The sequence below is a fragment of the Phodopus roborovskii genome, unplaced genomic scaffold (genome assembly GCF_943737965.1).
Source record: "Phodopus roborovskii unplaced genomic scaffold, PHOROB, whole genome shotgun sequence".
NCBI classification, from domain to species: domain Eukaryota; kingdom Metazoa; phylum Chordata; class Mammalia; order Rodentia; family Cricetidae; genus Phodopus; species Phodopus roborovskii.
Window position 1 is genome coordinate 3,403,683 of NW_026126578.1, and position 21,117 is coordinate 3,424,799.

Sequence of the window (21,117 nt, forward strand, 5' to 3'; positions counted from 1 at the left end):
CCCAGTGAGGGCAAGGCCTTCCATGGGGCGTCTTCAAAGTCTGTCATTTGGAGCAGGACCTAGGCCCTCGCCCATGTGTCCAGGCTGAGAGAGTATTCCTCTATGTGGAATGGGCTTCCAAAGTTCATTCATATGCTAGGGATCAACTACCAGAGGCCCCATTGACTGCCCAGTCCTCCTAATTAACATCCACATTCAGGGAATCTGGGTTGGTAGTATGCTGGTTTCCCAGCTATTAGACTGAATTCTATGATCTCCCCTTTGTTCTGGTCAGCAGTTTCTATAGGTTTCTTTATCTTCCTTCCTTCCTTCCTTTCTGTTTTTTTGTTTCTTTCTTATTTCCTTCCTTTCTTCCTTCCTTCACTCCATCACTCCTTCCCAATCCCTCTCTTTATTTTTCCTTTTTCTTCCTTATTCTTTCTATCTTTTTCCTTCCTTCCTTCCCTCCCTCCCAATGTCTTTTTATTTATTTTCCTTCCTTTTTCTTTATTTCCTATTTGCTTCCTTCTTCTCTTTTATCTTTTTTTAAAATTTCTTCCTTTCTTTTTTCTCTTTCTTTATCTTTTTCTTTCTTTCTACCTTCCTACATTTTCTCCCTCATTCTTTCTTTGTCCTTTCCTTTCTTTTATTCTTTCCTTCATCTTCCTTCCTCACCTTTCATTCAACCCTTCCAATCTCTCTTTCTCTCCCTCTTTCTCCCTCTCTTTCTTTCTTTCCTCCTTCCCACCTTTCCAAGCTGTGTAGCCCTGGCTGGTCTCACTAAATATTATAGACTGCTTGAATGTTTCTTCTGCTTCTATTATGCTGAGATAAAAGCTGAAGGTCACAATACCCAGACACAAGAATGTCACTTTGGAAAATTGGGATTTATGATTCACTGAATGTATCATTTATTTGCTTCCTATAGGAGTAAAAGTTCTGGATATACTCATTCTATGGATCAGCATTTTGTTGTTGGCGGTGATATTTTTTGTTACCCTTTGGTTGTTTAGAAACAATGCCTCTCCATATATCTCTTGCTACTTTAGAGCATTGTATGTAGAAAAGACTAGCCTCAAACTTACAGTGCTTTTCCTGACTGTGCCTCCAAACTATTGAGTAGGCCATCCTGCCCAGGACAGTGTATCTGTTTTTACTTAGGAAATAACAGAGGGCCTGGAGATGCCTCTGTAGATAAAATGTACCACAGATGCAAGAAGACCTGAGTTTTGAACCCAAGAATTCATGTAAAAACCTAGACATTGTAGTGTGGCATCTGAAATCAAGCCAGTGATAGGCAGAGACTGGAGGAACCCCGGAGCTCATGGGCGAGTTAGTGTAGCCAATTTGAAGTTCTCTAGGTTAGTGAGATACCCTGTCCCCCAAAAAAAGAAAGAAATAATGTGGACAGTGACTGAGAAAAGACACCTGGTGATGAAAACCTCTAGCCTCCACATACATATGTACACACCACCACATTTGCTGCGCAGATAACACACACACACACACACACACACACACACACACACACACATTTACAATTTTGATAATTTAAAGCATGGCTGCAGATACATATGGGTGTAATCTCTGCCTTTCTAACCCCAAGGGAACAAGTCAGTTTGAACTCTGACTTTGGAAGGAGGCTTTCCAGGTTCAAGCAGAGATCCAGCACTTGATTCAAGAAACATGTAGGCTTCAAGCAGAATGCTCAAATGACTCATTATCCCTAAGCAAGCAGATCTCAAGAATTTAAGGGTCATGTAATTTGATTCTTTCATTCCCTTCCCTCTCCTTTCCCTTCTCCTCTCATCTACTTTTCTTCCTTTCCTGTCCTCTACTTTTCTATATACCCTTTCCTCCATTGCTCTTTAATTCTCTTCCTCTCTTCCCTTTCGTCTTCCATTTTCTACTTTCTTTTTCTTTGTCAGACAGGTCCTTTCTGTTTTACACAGGCTGGCTTTAAAGTGGCAATCCTCCTTCCTGTATGTTCTAAGTACCTGGGATCATAGGAATATACCACAATGCCTGGCTTCTAGAGGGGCTGTGACAATAAATCAACCTGCACTATTTTGGAATTATTGACAATTTTATATAAAAAACAATCTACCCTTTATCACACACACATACACACACACACACACACACACACACACACACAAACACCCAAAACACACATGTGCACACATTCTATTGCTATATATGTTTCCATGGGTGAGTATAATACATTGTATTCTGAAGACTGTTTAAGGACTTACTGCCTGTACTTAGCCCTTACTATGTTTTCGTTTTATTTCCCCTAAAATGATCATTTGGTGCTTGCCATTATGTTCGCAAGGTCGGTTGTCATACAGAGAGCTAACTTGAAGGCCACTGCCCTCTATTATCACCAAGATACAGATTCAATAATTCATTCTCGCAGAAATCTAATAAGCAGTATCTTCTTATACATTTAATTATCTGCTTATCTTTAAGCTCTAACTGTCTAAATTAACACCCTTGATTATGAGAGAACCAACTCAAACTAGCTTTTCAAAGGGATGGGACAGCCAAAGGTGGTGAAGTGTGTCTGTAATTGCCTCACTCAGAAGGCAGAAGAAGGAGGATCAGGAGTTCAATGGCATTGTCACCAACACAGCAAGCTCAATATAAGTCTGAGATACATGAAGCCATACATCAAATAAATAAAACAACAAAACAGATGGAAGTTAGTGAGTAGGAGTTGGAAAGCTCAATAGGAAATGGAGCTGGAAGCATGGTTGGATTCAACATCTCAGATGACCTTATTGGGGCTCCACTCTTGGCCCCTCATCTTTCAGTTTCATTACATCAAAATCCAAGTTCCTCTCTTGTCTCTATTGTTTTTAAAGGCAACAAAACTTGATAGCGAAGGGGGAAGGGGAGGCTTAGCATTACCCAAAGAATCATGTTTATCACAGATTTTCTCTAAATTCGTCTCATGCTCTCACCCAGAAGGCAGATGAAAAATGTTCTCCATTTCTATTGAAAGGAGAACTGAATCAGATCATTGAGGCCTCTTTTAGTTCTGAAGTTAGATTCTGTTTGTGGTTTCCAGGCCCCTACACACAGAGATTTGAGAGATGTTACAAGTAAGATCCATGATTTAAGCATATTGGATAAGAGAGAGTGTGTCCCTGTGGAGCATCTTAAGGCCAGACAGAAAATACAAAAGCTACTTGGCATCTGGATAACTCAGAAGGCAAACAAAAAGGCACAAAGGAAATTAAACAATACCAACTGGTATTATCTGCCCAGTATGTCTCCTGATCAATATTAATAATGATAATAGGGATGTAATATGATAAATGTACATATCTTGAGGATTAGGCTGATTTGTACTAGAAACACTTGAAAAACTGAAGCTCATGGTAATACTCATCCACAGAAAACATTCAACCTGGGGCTGGAGAGATGGCTCAGTGGCTAAAAAAACATTCAACTTTAATACAATGTACTAATATAGTATTTATTAATGTTGAAATAATTTTAATATATTAATATTAAATATTTAATAATAATTGATATATACTTAACTTCATTTTGTGCTTCTGAGTGTTTTACATGTGTGCAGGTATGTTCACCATGTGTCTAGTTCTAAGGAAGTCCAGACAAAGTAACTTAATTTCATGGAACTGAAGTCACAGATGTTGCAGGTCACCATATGAGTGCTCAGGACCTACTACAGATTCCCCTCAACGAGCAGGAAGTGTTTTTAAGTACTCAGCTGAGCCATTCTTTCTGTGGGAACCACATGTACAGGGCAAACATACACACATGAAGGAAACACTCAAATTCATAAAACAAAAATGTTTTAAGTCTAAAAACCTGAAGCTGAGTTAAAAATCAAAATTGAACAACAATAAACACAACAACAACCAAAATAGAATGGAACTTGTAATTCAGTTAAGTATTTTTTGTGAGGTCATGAGTGAAGTTGGATGCTTATATAGAATCAAGCCTGCAGAGGATGTATCATCTCTGTGGCTGAAACTATTTCTCCTCCTGTCCTTATAATGGTGGTTATCCCAGTTCTACCCAAACTATTTCTACAATGAGATTTTAGTATATACTCAATGCTAAATAGAGTACTTAATAAGAAGGTTGGGACTCTCTACTGTGGCTAAGTACATAAAAATGGATGAGGTGCTGTGAGTTGTAAATACATAGTGATTCTGCAGGCTTAGCATCACTTGTAGTTTCTCTAGTAACAAACCACTTTCTATGTACTTCTGGTATGCTAGTGTCTAGATACAAAAACATGAAGGAAATTTCTCAATTAAGATCCCTCCTTTTCAGTGACTATGACTTGTGTCAAGCTGACATAAAGCTAGCCAGCAAGAGAACACCAGATGAAATATACTTTAATAAATGGCTAAAAGATATTCATAGGATGAGAGAGCAGGATGGGAGAGGAGAACATGGATGAATACCTATACAGGTGAACCCTGGTTATACTTGTTATTCATCTCTCTGATTACTGTTTGGTACCAACTTCCTAAAGCATAGTGTAAAAGGAACAAAACAAAAAATAAATAAATAAAAAACAAGAAGAAGAAGGATTCCATCTCTGTCAAAGACAGCCAAAGCTACTGGTGTTTAAAATTAGGGACTCCTGTAGTACACCTTTCATTTGTTTCACTTGCTTTATCTTCAATTCTTCAATTCAAGAAATAATCCAACCCTCTAAACTGGATTGTTAATTGATAGAATACCTATCCAGTCTCTTTCATTCAGTGGTTTGATTCAGAGCATTAGAACAGAAGAGCAACTACAAACTGTTATTGACATCAAATATTAGAAAGAAACTACCATGGAAAATAACAGAAACAATCCTTCAAGTGTACCTGGATCTGGAGCACTTGTGTGTCTCAATGGAATGTCTGTCATTATGTGCTTTTCGCTATGTGTGTCTCTCTGTCTCTAACCTCTCTCCTGTCCTTAGTCCTTTATTCCCATTCTTGTCATTGCTGTTCATATCCATTTTATCTGTGTGTATCTTCATCTCTCTCACTTTAGCACACACCACCACCACGCCACACCCTTGTCATCATTGTTCTCTGCCTCTTATTCCAGGCTTCAAAAAGCCCCTGTTCCATAGTGTACAGAACAGGGGCCATCCTCAAAGATACAGATCAGCAACAAAGAGCAAGAGCCATCATGGAATACATCTATGTTGGGTGTGCATTTGTGTAGTAAAGAACGAAGCCTGAGGGTGACTGATATGCATATTGGATATAATTTGCATATGAATCACAGTACAGTTTTGTGTAAGATGACAGTCAAATATCTTTTACTTACAAAATCAGAAGAGAATAATAGTTTTTCAGAAGAGAAATAAGAATTCTGTTGAGCAGAGAGCCTAATTTTTACTAATTCACAGAGATGTTTCTAGGTACCAACCCCAACCTCGTGTCTCCATCCTGGTTGCCCCACCAGCATTAGTTCTTCAGGATTCTGATTGAGCTTTATCCCCTCAGTTGACCTTGGCAGTTTGGCTAGAAGGAGCAGATGAACTAATAAGCCACACTTACATTATGGGAGGAAGGTTCAGTTCTCAAACCATAAGAATTGAAATAGAGAGGAATACATTCCAAAAGAAATGACTGTCCCTATGTGAAGGAGCATAGATAGTTAGCAGAAGCACCTGACCTAACCCATAAAGTCCTAATTGCCAGTAAATATTGACAATGGGATTTGGAGATGTTTGTGCTGGTTTCCTAAGCATAAAGCAACAGAGACTAGTGGCCTAAAAAGAGCACCGTAGCAAAAGGGACATGGCCTATTTTAACAAAGGATTTGAGTTAAAAGATAACTTGGAGGGCATCCAACTCAATCTCATCATTTTCCTGATGGGAAAACGAAAACTTAGGCAGAGGCATTGAAATGCCAAGGACACACAGGTAGTTGTTGGTGGAGGCAATGTATGTAACACATAATACTAGTTTTCCCATCAGCAACACAAAGCCTAGTCTTGTTTTCAGCTTTCTCTCCACCCTCAAATCTGTGTAATATAGCTTTTTTTACATTCCAGCAAAAGCAACACCAATACTTTAGTTAAGGTCCCTGAGAAATTATAAATTTCACTGTAACAACGCTAATTCCACTTGTTGCTTTAATGGGCTAAGTTTCAGCTGGGGTTACCTTCCAGGAGGCACTGCAGTGCAACCTGCCTTAACATCGTGACTTTATTCCCCAAATTCCCTGCAAGGAAAGAGAAAATAACTTCTCTTCTAGAAGAATTCTGCAGCTCCCTTTACTTCCTCCTACCCTCTCCTCTTTCCTGCTGTTTCCTCACTGGGGGTGGGGTGGGGTGGTGGTGTATCTCTGGAAATAGGTAGGAGGAAGCCTTACACCTGTCAGCGCTATGGAGGAAAGTCCTGGAGTTCTTAGTTATTCTCTTGTTGCAAAGAAAAGGTACTGATTGGGCCCGAGGTTTCTGCTGCAGACCTGCCAAGGAAGGTAGTTAGTTTGGCCAGCATTGGCCCTTAGGAAGATAAAGAGTGTAATACCATCCCTTAGGTTTACTCCTGGCTTCTGCTTTTCTCCAAGCTAGAAGGTGACTGCTCCCAGAAAAGCTGCTGGTTAGTCATGAATCAGGCTACTTACTGAATGTCCTGTATTTTTCTGAGCATAAGCTAGCACAAGAGGACCAGTCATAGAGACGGGTCCCTCCTCCTGCTCCCTTTCACTGGCTGCTCCACTTCTAGACTCCCTCTCTTACTGCCAGAGGTGAGATCAAAGTCTCAGACTGGGGGCTCCGGATCAGTCAGCACCCATATCGCCACCTCAAGCCAAGTGTACCTCTGCGGTTCCTAGAACGTGGGCGTGGGTGTTGGACAAGAGCTTAGCTTGGTATACTGCTATCCTGAAATCCGTAGATTCCCTGGGGACCACGAAACTCCCTTGGAGAGGCAACCTTCTCGCTCCCGGGCCACCCACCCATTCTTCCACCCCCCTCCCCCCTTACCTCAGCACGCAGCCCCTCCCTGCGTGATGATGCAAACCGGTGGGGAGGGCGGGCTCTGGAAGGGTGGGGAGAGATGGATAGCAAGCAAGGGAGGGAGAGAGAGTGGGAGGAGGAGGAGAGGGAGCCCAACAACCATTTAAAGCGATAGCAATCCCTGCCCTCTCCCCAGTGCTAGGCTGTTGGAGAGCGCGAGCCACAAGCCGGGAGCGCAAGCTTGGTGCGCGGGCCAGCAGAGCCACAGTGCCAGGTGCCCAAGGCTGGCTGGCGCCCTGGGACCCCCCAACCTCTCCCGCTGCACCTCCTCCGGCTCTGTGCGTACAGAACTCCCCGGGCTTCCCCCAAAGGAGCTCACCTCGAGAAGCCCCGACCTGGGAGAGCCCACCAGCATTCCCTCCAGGGCAGCCGCCGCCGCCACCGCAGCAGCATCCGGAGGAGAGGCATGGTCCAGCTGGGGAAGCTGCTCCGCGTCCTGACTTTGATGAAGTTCCCCTGCTGCGTGCTGGAGGTGCTCCTGTGCGTGCTGGCGGCGGCGGCGCGCGGCCAGGAGATGTACGCCCCGCACTCGATCCGGATCGAGGGGGACGTCACCCTTGGGGGGCTGTTCCCAGTGCACGCCAAGGGTCCCAGTGGAGTGCCCTGCGGTGACATCAAGAGGGAGAACGGGATCCACAGGCTGGAAGCTATGCTTTATGCCCTAGACCAAATTAACAGCGATCCCAACCTGCTGCCCAACGTTACGTTAGGCGCGCGGATCCTGGACACTTGTTCCAGGGACACTTATGCGCTCGAACAGTCGCTCACTTTCGTCCAGGCGCTCATCCAGAAGGACACCTCCGACGTGCGCTGCACCAACGGCGAGCCCCCGGTTTTCGTCAAGCCAGAGAAAGTAGTTGGAGTGATTGGGGCTTCGGGGAGCTCCGTCTCCATCATGGTAGCCAACATCTTGAGGCTTTTCCAGGTAGGGGGGCGCTCCCTTTGGGGAGGAGCATTCTGTGGCTCCCTGCGCTCTAACCTTAAAGGCTGGTTTGGACTTCATGGGTTGCAGGGGTCAGGCCAACACTCCAGCATTTCTTCCCTGGAGATCCTGCCGAATCCCTCCCACCCCACCCAAGGAGGTATCTTCCTTGCTTAGTTTACTCCTCTTTTATGTCTTCCCCTGTCCATGCTCCACTCCATCTGACCTGACTCCCCGGATTTATGGTCCCATTTACAAGAAGCAATCTTCGGAAAAACAAGGCGATGATTTAAATGGGTTTGCATTAGAGTGAAATATGGTCGGGAACAGGCTTGTAAAACTGTCTGGGCTCCTAGGGGAGCAGGTTAGGCACATGGAATATGAAAAAATGAGAAGATGCTTTGAAAAATGGCATTTCTCAACTCCCCTGCTTCCCATGTCCAAGCCACCTAGGAAACCTCGACTCCACGGATATATTCACGCGAAGACCTCAAGAAGTCCATTCTTCAACTGAGGGCTGGGTTTTACCCGCATGTGGATATTAATTGCCCATCTCTTTGGGGTTGAATTTCCGACCTGTAGTCAGTCTCCATCAGAGGCATGGGGTATCCGCCCCACTGGGGAGACCCTGCCTGCTGACGTGATCCCCGCAGAGTTGGTTTCTTCCTGGCAATTTTGTGCACCGCCTAAATTGCATTTGCAGTCCGGCCAGTGGCAGGAGCTGGGCGATCAGCTAGCTTTCTGCTGCCACTTCAGACCTCAGCTGGGGATGAGCTCATGCTAACTGCAAAATAAAATCGCTGTCACTGACTGCTCCCTCTGCTCCTAGTCCCCCTCCTTTACTAATGCAGCCCCACACCCAAATCCCAAGCTCAGCTGGGAGACTGAGCTTGCTCTGCCCAGATCCACTGGGGTATTCTGAGGTGGGGGTTGCAGGGCATGCAGTTCTCATGTCCTGGGTTCCAAACGGGAGGAAGGTGGATCCAGTACTGATGAGCAGTGGGTCCAACTGCAGTGCTCTGCCTCTGGTCTCTGCAGCCTCTCTCTCCTTGTCTCCTCTGCTGCACTAAGTAGAAATGGGTGGCTTTGGGTGTTAGAAATTGAGTTGGGGGAACTCTGTGTATGCTAGTTTGCTTCTTGTTTCTTTCTGTTTACTTGTTTGGTTGGTTATCCTGGTTTTTTGTTTGTTTGTTTGTTTGTTTGTTTCCCCACTTCCCACCCCCCCATCCCATGGCCCAATCTAAGCCTGTTTCCTGCTTCTCAAGTTCTTGCCTCAAGTCAGTTTTGATATGACTCTCCTTACCCAGGGCTTGCTGCCTGTTTGATGGTAGTCAAATCCAGACAATCTCTTGCCTTAAATGTGCAAGATGATCCCTTCAGGACTGTGTCTAAAAAGTGACTCTTGCTCACATGCTTCTTCTCCTGAGGGTGTGAGTATTGTGAGGGACCTGCTGGTGATAGTCAGGCTAGCATAGCACCTGCCTTACTTATCTCCAGGAGTGGGAAGTTTGTGCTCAAGCAGCAGAGGTGCTCAACAAGCCAGGGAGTCCCCTCTGATCACTGGAGCACCCTGATACCTCCTGAGTGTGCCAGCATGGAGACTGCTTGCTGCTTGCACTCCCTTAAAGTGATTTGAGGGCAGACTTCATTCTAGGTTGCTTGCATTCATAAAGGGCCCCAGGCTTTTGTCATGAAAACTCAAAAGAGTTACTCTCACCTCCGAGCTTGAAGCTGGACAACTTGGAGGTAGGGATGCTATAGCAGCAGAGTGAAGAGACAATACCTGAGGATCTCTTGTGTGTGTGTGTGTGTGTGTGTGTGTGTGTGTGTGTGTGTGGCAGGGGACAGTCATCTCAAACCTTGAATGAAGGGATGCTGTTCCTTCTGGATTTAGCATTTTAATATTATTTCTTTGCTATTGTCTTCAATGGGAGCATGGGCATCATCCCAATTGGGCCTCTGTCTGTGGAGTGGAATATTCAAGTTAGGAAAGTCATTGCAGAAGAAGCTAGGGACAGTGTGCAAAGAACTCCAGGGGGAGCTGATTTCTCTTCTGTGGCATTTAAAACTGAGGTAACTTCCAAAGAAAGAAATGGCTGGTGTTCTATCTCCCCTCCCATCCTCTGAGCTGGAAAAGGATGGGACCTAATGCTAGTGTGAGCACTGTGGGTTGGGACTAAAACCATTCAGAGAAAACACTGTCATTTTCCTCTAATTTGCAAATTGCTGCTATTCATGTTGGATTGTGGAGCTGAGGCAAAAGAGGCCCTGCCTCTCACCTACAGTTGCTGAGAAAAGGCTGGTAGTGAGAGAGAGGCCTGCTCCAACTTGTGGCTAGTGCTTCAAGCTGGACACAGCAGTTAGTGTGCACCCTTCTTTAGCCATTCCCCTCGCTGAAGTAAGTGAGTGAGTGAGTGAGTGTGTGTGTGTGTGTGTGTGTGTGTGTGTGTGTGTGTGTGTGTGTGTGCCTGTGCGTGCACGTGTGCAGACATGAGCTTCTCTGTCTCTATATTTCACATAGGCATCTTTTAGTGGCCTTTTTTCCCCACTGTGGTTTCAGAAGCCCTTAGTGTGCATGTTTCACCAGTTTTCCAGCTTCTGTCAGCCTGCAAAATGATTAAAGAGAATAAAGATAGAATAACAGTGGGCTCCTTCAAATAGAGGAAGAGGAAAAAATGGGGAGGTAAATCTCCCCTGGGACCACAGTGCTCTATTCAATTAAAATTGTCCTCTATAAAATAAACTCCTCCAAATGACTGAATTTGGAGCTTTACAGTGATTTGAGTTCTCTTCTTTGCTCTGGTCCTCGTGGGTGGCTGTGGGGACCATGCCAAACTGATCACTTGAGATATGAATTTATAGAGAGATGAGCTTGTAGCCTGGGGGAGGAGGTACTTACGGACTAAATGAGGGGATGCTGAGCACTGGGGGCCATGAGGAAGTAATGAGATAGTCAGAGATACAACACATGCTGCTACTGCCAGAACAGCCAGGGTAGAAACTGTAAAATGCAGACAAGACTAGAGATGACTACTCAGATGTAAATACTGCCTTTCACTTGGAATTCTCTTACTGGTGTGCAAGGCCAGAGATAAGACTGGAAAGTCAGGTCAGTCTCTCTCTCTCTCTCTCTCTCTCTCTCTCTCTCTCTCTCTCTCTCTCCTCCTCCCACCCTCCCTCCTCCTCTCTCCCTCCCTCCCACCCTCCCTCTGCACTGTATCTTTCCTGAATAGGTTAGCAGATGACATGTCTGAGAACAAGAATCAGATCTAGTAGGTCTTTCAAATCCAGGAGTTTGAGGCTAATGAAATTAGCTTGTGGCCAGGGCTCTGCCAAGTAGAATTAAATCACAGCAACTGCCCTGCGATGCATTTTCAGCCTCAAAGAAGCATTGGGGAGGAATTTCTGGAGATTTGTTCCTAAGCCTGGGCAGAATAATACTCTCTAAATGCTCAGAAAGATTAAAAATAAATTATTACTGTCGAGGAGTAACATATTTTTAAAAACTAATCACAGGATAGGGATGGCTTAAGTGGAGAGGTTACATAATTTGGTGGCCAAAAGATGAATCTCCCCTTAGCAGTGTGTTATAGCCATGAGTGAGAGACATTACAGCATAGAGGACATCATTGTTGATCGAGACTCCTCTTTCACTGACTTATGTCCTGATTCTAATGGAATACTATTTGTGTGGGTGTGTGTGTGTGTGTTTGTGTGAGGGTGGGTGTGAGTGTGGGTGGGTGTGCAGGTGTGCACTGATATGATCTAGTCTGTAGGCACAGAACTTCATGGAATCTGCTCTGTGTGTGAGTCTGTACTTGCATAGTTTTCTCTTATTTTTTTCAGAAATAACTAACTTGCAAAATTGTACCCTTATTGAGTGTAATAATACAAATCTAAGCCTATGAACTTTGTACCGTAAATGAAATTCATATGTAAGTTTGTCAATGGTTTCTGTCCATTCATTGGAATTGCATGTAATATTAAGCTTAAGCCTTCAGGACACTATTTTATAAACTTAGATACCTATCTTCATTCTCTCTCAGATCAATTTATACGGTGTGTGTGACTATAAGTGGGGGGGGGGACTCCTTTTTTAAAGCAACTCTAACCTACTCTTTAAAATCACATAAATATAGGTACCACTGCCATTTGGAATCATCTCTGAAACTCTCTGCCTCCACATTTACTGTGTTTTAGGAAATTTACCTAACAGATGGTGAGTGGGAAATTTTTAAAGGGGCATTTTTTAAAGAGCAGAGAGAGAAGAAATTAAGACGTCCACATCCACATGCTATATTTGAAGATACCTTCATGTGTACTTTATGAATATATAGTCCATTTAATTAGGATATTTCTGGGCATTTTTCTCTTAAAATAATTGAAACAAAGGCAGCATTTGGGTTAACTTCACAGACATTTGGGGTATAAGAAGTTAAAAGTGTTCTGCTTTCAGCATATGTACAGGACATATATGATCTAAAAAAAATAGGTGAATTATACCATGTTTTAGTGTAATGACATTCTAGAGCTATGAATGTTATTCCTGTTATCCAAAATATGTCATTTAATTTGTAGAGGCCTTGTTTTCTTCATCTGAATTTTATTTTTAAAATGTAGTTTCTAGGGGCTGGGAAGATGGTTCAGTTGGTAAAGTGATGATTGCACAACATTGTGGGCCTTAGTTTGGATCCACAAAACACAAGTCAGGCATAAATAACTGTGTGTCTCATTGAATTCCACACTCAAGGAGGGACCCTGTCTCAAAAACAACAACAACAAAAATGGGTGGAGAAATGATTGAAGAAGACACTTAGCATGTAACTCTGGTTTTTACATACACATACTGTGTACACACCTACTCCAACACACATGAACATGTTCTCATGCACGTTCAAGAGACACATAAATGGTACACTCTAGTTTCAGGAAATTTCTAATCTTGTTTAGTTTGTGTCAAACTAGCTTTTAAAAACACCCATGACATTATCTTTGCAGTTGCACTATTCATCATTACTAGTCTGCCTCGTATCCAGAACTTTCCTTCTTTCTGTCTGCTTTTTCTTTAAATTAGTGTGCTACACAGTGGGCTATATCAAAGCTTTGTTAGGTAAAAAGACCTTTTAGGTCAATTTACCAAAAATCATAAGAGATTGTAGCAGGAGTTCAATTGTTGTCCAAAGTCCTATCCTATCTTGTCTCTAAGCATCTTTGTTTAGGAAAGTACCAAATAATGACATCCTTCTTATGTCCCAGTATTAAGTTACATGGTTTTGATAAAGTAAAGTAAATGACTAGTTTAGTTGTGGGCATCTGGGCTCACACATATTAGAATCTTCCCCAAGAGGTTTCCGTCAGAAATTATGAGTATCCTTGAGAGTTCAGGACTAAAGCATTGAGAGATGGCATGCCTGGGGGGATAGGGCATCAACACATGAAGACTTGATAGTCAATCAGACAGAAAAACAGCAAGGCTGAGGAAAAAGCAAGCAGCCTGAACTTTGTTCACATGGAGCTTCTAAAGTCAACTGCATCTGAATCTAGATCAATTCCTGAATTTCTAGAAAATGCTTAAAAAAAAAATAGGCTGGCTGGCAAGACAGCTCAGCTAGTAAGATCCTTCCCCTGCAAGCCTGGTGAGCTGAGTTTAAATGCATGTAAAAGTGGAAGAAAAGAAATGCCTCCATGAATTTGTTCTCTGATCTCTACAAGGATACTAGTATATATAGACATACCTCAAACACACACACACACACACACACACACACACACACACACACACACACACACACACACAAAATAAAAATTTAAAAATAATAGAAAACAAAATTATTGCCCTGGAATTGAGTTTGATTTTTGCTACATGTACTGGAAGACAGCTACTTTCCTGTAGTGATTGACATTCATTAAGCTAAAATTAGTATGAACTGTTTTCTTCAGCCCATCTTTGAGTTGTTCAAAAACACTGTAATCTTCCTCACTCTTCCTAATGCAAGTGGTGGTTGCAGTTGCTTTTGGTATTTGCAATTGCTTATTTACTGTCTATATGCAGTTGGGAAAGAAGGCAGATACTTTGGATGCAAACTGTAGCCTGTAGGCCTCCTCTCTAGGAGCTGTGGAACCACACTCAGTTCCTTTCATTAAAGCAAATATTTTGTTGATATCCCTAGGGCACAGAAGCATTTTCATTCCATAATGGAGTACAAAGTATATTAAACTCCCTGGTCCCTGTACAGTAAGCAACAAGCCTGACTTCACTCCTCATCCCCTTTGACTTTAGATAGGTAATTAAGAATAGTTGCAAACTAATGTTCACAGAACCTAAAATGCATACAGTATTTAGCAGAACAACAATTATACAATGTAAAATCAGACTGATATATAATAGATATTTTTTGAAGTGACAAAGCTAGATAAATGTTTCTGTGTTTTTTAAAAGAAACATAGAAATGTGTCCTTCTAAAAGAATATATTTATCTGAGAGAAGTACAGTTACATGGCTCTTAATAGTATGAGATTTCTATGTCTGAAAATTAACTTCTTTGCCACTATATTTACTGTCAAGTTACTATTTCACAACATCAAAAAATAATGTATGTGACTTTACAGTTTTGTCAGAAATCCTATTTAGTTTCAGCATTGATAGTGATGGTTTGAGTTCGTGGTATGAGTCACTGTGCCACATACTTCCAAGAATGCCATTTCATTTGGTTGTCACAGTAGTTCTGCATGCCCATATTGTTACACTACTATGCATTTTAAAAAAAAAGGATTCTTGCAGCCCAAAGTCACCTATCTGGTTGACAGGCAAAGAGTGTTCAGACTTGATTTTTTTTTATTTCTGTTAACACCTAGGTAATGAATCATTCTTCATAGAGTTCAATTGTTATGCAAATGCAAAAGCTTAAAAATAATTATACTTCCCTACTTTGAAATCATGATGGCTTAAAGAAACACTGTTGCTTTATCCACAGCTGCGTATAGAAACACTGAATCCAACTGTAGAGCAAGAGTGTGTAAACCCCACACAAACTCTTGTCACCCAATGAAAGATGTCTGTTCTCAGCTATTCAACCAGTAGCTAGTCAGGTGGACATAAATACACAGTAAATGTCTCTTATTAAATAAATGAGAAAAGATGTTTCCTCTTGTTGCAATTCTGTGCCTGGCATTATGGATTGTGACAGAACATCCTAAACTTCATTTCATTCACTCCACTCTCTCAAGACCTCAAGTGAGGAAATCTATCATTCAGATATATGTGCAAGCTGAGGGTACTGTATTAATACAATTTCAGAAAGTCAAGTTGATGGAGCACAGGAAGTACATCCTAATAAATGCAACACTAATGTTTGTGTGGGCCGTGGAAGGAAGGGTAGGAATTTCCAGTTTAATGGATTATTTTGCCTCTTGCTCAGAAAGTGCTGCAGTTTAATAGTTTTATAATTGGCCATTTGCAGAATTCTCCATCTCTGGGTGTTGTGCTTTCTTCATGGCACAGCTGCTGCTGCATGTTCTTGGTACTGATGGAAGGTGTCAGCTAAGCCACCAAGAAAGTCTCAGCCTGGCAACAATACTGCTTAAAAGGAGGCCATTTCTGTTTGTAAAAGAGATCAAACATTGTTCTTGTGTTTTCAGTTGGACTTCTGTGGAGGCAAGTTCAGGCTGACATCACAGGAATGGTTCTTATTAGAAACTAGAAAGCCCTTTCTTTCTCTGACTGTCAATATAAGAGTGGACAGTCACGCTTAAGAATTAAAACAAGTGTAAATATAAATTTTTCTTCTGTTGACTTCCTCAAACAGGAATCACTCTTGTCATCAAATTATCTTTCACATGCACATAATGAGAAAAAATTTCTGGGCCCACTAGATGGTTTACCAGGTATAGAAACTTGTGACCAAGCCTGATGACCTGAGAGACCCCTGAAACATATGTGGTGAAGGAGAGAAGCAATTCTAACAAGTTGTTCTCTGACCTCTGCATAAACACCATGGCATGCACTCACCCACACACCTACATACATTATACATATAATAATAAATAAATAATTTTAAAGTCATACATTTCTGATGGAGTAATTATGAGGAAACATGGAATGGGTATGTAAATGGTTTAGTAGTAGGTAAAACATGCCCTGTGTATTCAGAGAATTTCCTTATTGTTGTCTTGTAATGAAGTATTACTACTGCCAAATAATCACAATTGACACATTTGCTACAGAATAGCTATAATAGCAGTAATGTGTTACACTCTTCACATTTTTTTACTGGCATGTTTCTCTATAGCATCATTTATACTGTATTATATATATATATATATATATATATATATATATGTGTGTGTGTGTGTGTGTGTGTGAGTGTGTGTGTGTGAGTGTGTGTGTGTGTGTACTTAGATATGTTTACATAATACATATGTATATACATACACATATATAGAGATTTTATAACTCAGTTTGGAATTTCAACAATTCAATTCAATAAAACAATTTGGTACACTGTTTAAAATGAAATATGAATTCATTGAAACTTTAAAATTTTTCTTTCCTTTTCTCTCCATTTATTTCATTTAATTTTGTTTTGAAGACAGGATTTCTATATACTGTCATAGATGACTTGAAGGTTACTTTGTACACCAGGCTGATCTCAAACTTTTAGCTGTCCTCCTGTCTCTACATCCGGAGTAGTGAAATTGCAGGCATGTGTATACCCTCCCCCAGTTAATTGTGTTGCTTTAGGATTATAGAAGTTAATAATGCACATTATTCCACTTTAAGTTCAAATTCTATTACAATAGTTGAGTGATTTCAGCTTGACTTCTACTTTGTCTACCTGTAATTTTACTCAGAAATAGTTACTAAGCCTCCTCTGTGTGTCCATATCCAACTACTTGAACATTCCATTTAAAAAGTATAAGGTCTCTTTCTCTAAATTTCTCTCTCTCTCTCTCTCAGTGTACATCATTTCTATTAATAGAAACAGATGATGTAAATGAATTCTATAACATATTAGAAACTCATTGGTGTGCAAAAATAATGTAGAACATACTAAATATGGTTTAGTCAATACTGGGGAAGGGATACAAAGGAAGGTTCTAATTATAAAAATTATATTCAGAGTAGAATTGAAAGTTGAAATTTGAGCAAAGACTGGAAGTCAAACTTGAACCGGCAGATATCTTTCAGAAGGACACTGTCACCCAGAAGCTGGTATGAGCCAGTGTCTCAGCTGTTAAGGCAGAAGCATAGCACTGACATGTTGGATGATGGCATGGGGCAGAAGAAACATAATCAAGTTTGGGGGGGCAAAGCTGTAATGAGCAGATGATCAAAGGCCTTAGACATTATCATAGGCATTTTCCCCCTCTAAACATAGGCAGGTCATGGTGAGATTTGAACAGAGGTATTGGATGATCTGTGTTCTGCTTCAATAGGCTAACCATGTCTGTGGTTTTGAGGATCAGAGCAAAGAGCAGAGTCAAGGAGAAAAGAGTGGTGTTGGGCTGAAAATTTTACCCAGGATGCTGCAAGGACAGGTTTCAAGAAGACTCTTTTGGAATCTTAAGATTTCCTAGTGAGTATTATGTTGGGTTTCAAGGAAAGAAAGGAAAAATGGTTGAACCCAAGATTTGGAATTCAGGCATCTAGAAAAGCAATATTATTGTTGAGATGTAAAAAGTTAATGAGGTAAAACAAGAATCATCTGTGAAAATAGAATATTTAAGGTGGTTGACCTCCAAGTAGAGACTTTGAATGCACAATTGGCTATGTAAGTCTGGAATTCTGAAGAAGGGTTTGAATTAGACATGCAATTGTATGAATTGTAGATACTACTTGTAACTTCAGGGATGAGGTTGTTGCTAAAGCACTTGCTTTGTATGTTGTACAATCCCCAGGATAGCAACAACAACAAAAAAGATGCTAACACAGTAAAAACATTTAGAAGACACATTTTGGTTTTCCATCTTTCTCAGTGCATTAGTTACTTTACTCACTGCTGTGATAAGATACCCTGACAATGCAACTTAAAAGAGAAAGGGCCTATTTTGGCTTATACTTTATTATGTCCTGATGACAAGAGTTTGAGTCAGCTGTCCTTGTTGTATTTCAGTGAAGATACAATGAATACTCATGTACTGTGAGCTTTCTCTTTTTCATTAGTTGAGGATGAAGCTCAGAGAATGGTGCCACCCTCCTTTAGAAATGGTGTCAACCTCAGTTCCTAATCAAAATAAACCCTAACAGGCATTCTCAGAGGCTAATCAAATTTCAGTAATCCCTTAGAGGTGTGCCTGCAGGCTGTCAGGTTGGTAATTTTCTGATAATGAAATTAAAGCCATATTTTATAAGACTCATGTTGATTATATTTGGGTGCCACTTTAATTCATAAGTATTTTGTACTCTGATATTTATCATTATTATATACCTCCCCAAAGACAGCAGAGAAATTGCCATTTCTGATATACATGTTGAAGTTAAACGTCACCCAGATGTTCATGAAAAATAAAAATAAAAAATAAACTTGTTCTAAAATATTCACATGAATACTTTGAGCAATTCTACCGGAAATTTCATATCTTTGCTTAACTTTTTAATTATTACAATTTTTATTTATGTTTTGGTGTAAGAGATGGAATCTAGGACTTTGTTCATAAAAAACACTTATTCTACCCTGAAGCCACACTCACAGCTTTTCATTCAACTAACTACCTAAAAATTTATTTATTGGTTTATTTTTATTTTATATGTATGAGTGTGGGTCTGCATGCATGTAGATGTACCACATGTGTGCCTGGTACATCTCCAGGCCAGAAAAGGTCATTGGATCCCCTGGAACTAGAGTTACAGATGTTTAGAAGCTACAACAGTGGTGCTATGAACTGAACTCGGACATTGCAGTGGGCGCCAGTGTTCCTAACTGGTAAGTCATCTATCTCTCTAGCTGCCAAAATCACCTTCTAAACTGAAAACATGGAAAGAATTTATCTCACTGATGTTACACTTGCTTTAGATATTAATTTATTGAAAACTACAAAATAGCTTCTTTGGCTAAACCAAAATCAGATATATTTGCTCATTCAGCTACCATGTTTTGCTGTGATCATGCATTGTACTCAGAATTCATGACCATGTTGGGTCTAACATCTATAATTTTATTTTAACATTATCATTATGTAAGATATATTTCAATTGTAATTATAGAACATTTCATATCAATACATCCACTTTTAGTGTTCTGGGAGAGAGTGAATTTCATGAAAATACAGCATCTGAGGAACTGAACATAGGGTAATTGCATAATTCTCTATTCATCATAATTAAGTTGGATGGAGTTAGCATAATAGAATTGAGCTAAACTATAAATAAACCAACCACACACTGAGATATCATGGCTCCCTCTCACTCAACCCTTTCACATTTGAGATTATATATTTAGCATAATTTATGAATAAATCCTGAAACAGGACAGCAGATGAATGCCAAGATACAGATAGAAAGGTTGATCTACAGAAATGAAATGTTGCTTTTTGATTTGTGACTCAGAGATTTTCTAGCTTAAATAACAACTGAAACCACTGTTTGGTGGAAGAGATAAGTTTCAGTGCTGAATATGTTGTTTCATCAGTCTCCTGGGGGCACATGCTTACTACCTACATTTTGCTTGCTGTTTCTTGACAACTGGTTAAGAAGTGTAACAGAAGATGATGTCACAAATCACATAACTTGACTTGAAATGATCAGCATTCCCTCACCTACCACTACTCAAGTCTTCACCCAACAGTTCCTTGGATTTGTTTGACACTGGAAGGAAATAATAGCTTCTGGTAAATGTGATTATTATTTCCATGAGAAGGAATCGAGCATGGAGTTAAAGCTGGACTTAGTGGGACATGCATACAGCCCCAGCTCTATGCCTGGGATGGCAAGATGGTAGGTTCACAAATAGCATGGGCTACACAGTGAGACAGTGTCTTAAATGATTCCTACCATGAAATAGTAATATTAGTTCTATTCTTAGAAGAGTTAAGACTTAAGTATAATGATACATGTCAGACACTTAGTTCAATGACCATAACACAAAATATGTCATTGATAGTGTTGGTCTTATTCTCAAACTTTGGAGCCTTATTACATTATTCCATAACTCACACCTGCCATGCTTGTGTACTGGGGTTGGGTTGCCATTTTCCTTGGTATCTGTTTTTAAGCATCACTCTGTCAGTACCAGACTGTCACAGACAGGGCAGCTCTAAAAATAGTTCCTTGTTTAGCAGGAGAATATGAGTATCAAGTAGATGCAATAACCACCCCTCTTTAGCTGAAGAACTGGATAAAATAGTAAGGCCTCAGAATTAGAATAGAGTCAAGGGCAAAATATTTGATATTATTCTATAGAGACTGAACAGCAACCAATGAGACAGTTTGGATGTGTTTTCATTGTATTGGCAATATAACCTTAGATGTTTTAATCTCTATAAGCTTGGATCTATATATAAATGAAAATAACAATATTAAGATCTGTTACATGAAGAATAAAGGATACACATGGATTGGCATGTAGTAAACACTCAGTAAATGTTCCAAATGTGACTCCATCCACCACTTGTGTTTTCACTAAGTAGATGAACACATCTAAAATCCTTCCCTTCTAAAGTTGTACACAGTCATTAGACAGATAGCCTACCTTTTTAAATCTGCAAGAACTGAAAAATCCATTATCTAAGCCAAAATCAGATCCAGGGCTTGGGCTGTACCAGTACAACCATCACTATCACTCCCACCACCTTTACTCTCCTCCCACAATTCTCCTAATCACTCTTAGGGCTTCCTTTGTATTAGATGGGCATCTTATCTAACTGCTGCATATCAGTTTCTTCTCCCACTTGTGTAGAGGAAATCATAATTTTAAGTAGGTAAAGATAAGCAATATGAGTTACTGTAAGACAGATGGAGCCAGGGTGTTCCAACTCCTACCTCGATGACCTCAAGAGGCTACCACTCTTGAACTGCACCTTTTAAGAAGTGACGTTTTCATTTCATCCTACCGTGCTAAAGAAGATACTAGTCCCAGTATCTTTCTTGTGTGAGGCTAGCTTCAATATCAGGAGGTAAACTGAACCACTTCCAAGACTGAAAAGACCTTTTCTCTTTATCCTTTCCTCTATCAAGTAACAATTTTTCTACCTCCATCTTTAA

General features: G+C 40.7%; 1 protein-coding gene across 1 annotated transcript in view; it reads left to right on the forward strand.

The window, feature by feature from the left end:
- Window positions 1–7,277: 7,277 nt before the first annotated feature.
- Window positions 7,278–21,117, forward strand: part of Grm7 (glutamate metabotropic receptor 7) — an 803,889-nt gene continuing 790,049 nt past the window's right edge. Inside the window, 1 exon segment of the mRNA XM_051203689.1 lies at window positions 7,278–7,922. Coding sequence (XP_051059646.1) covers window positions 7,404–7,922 — 519 coding nt within the window. The 5' untranslated portion in view covers window positions 7,278–7,403.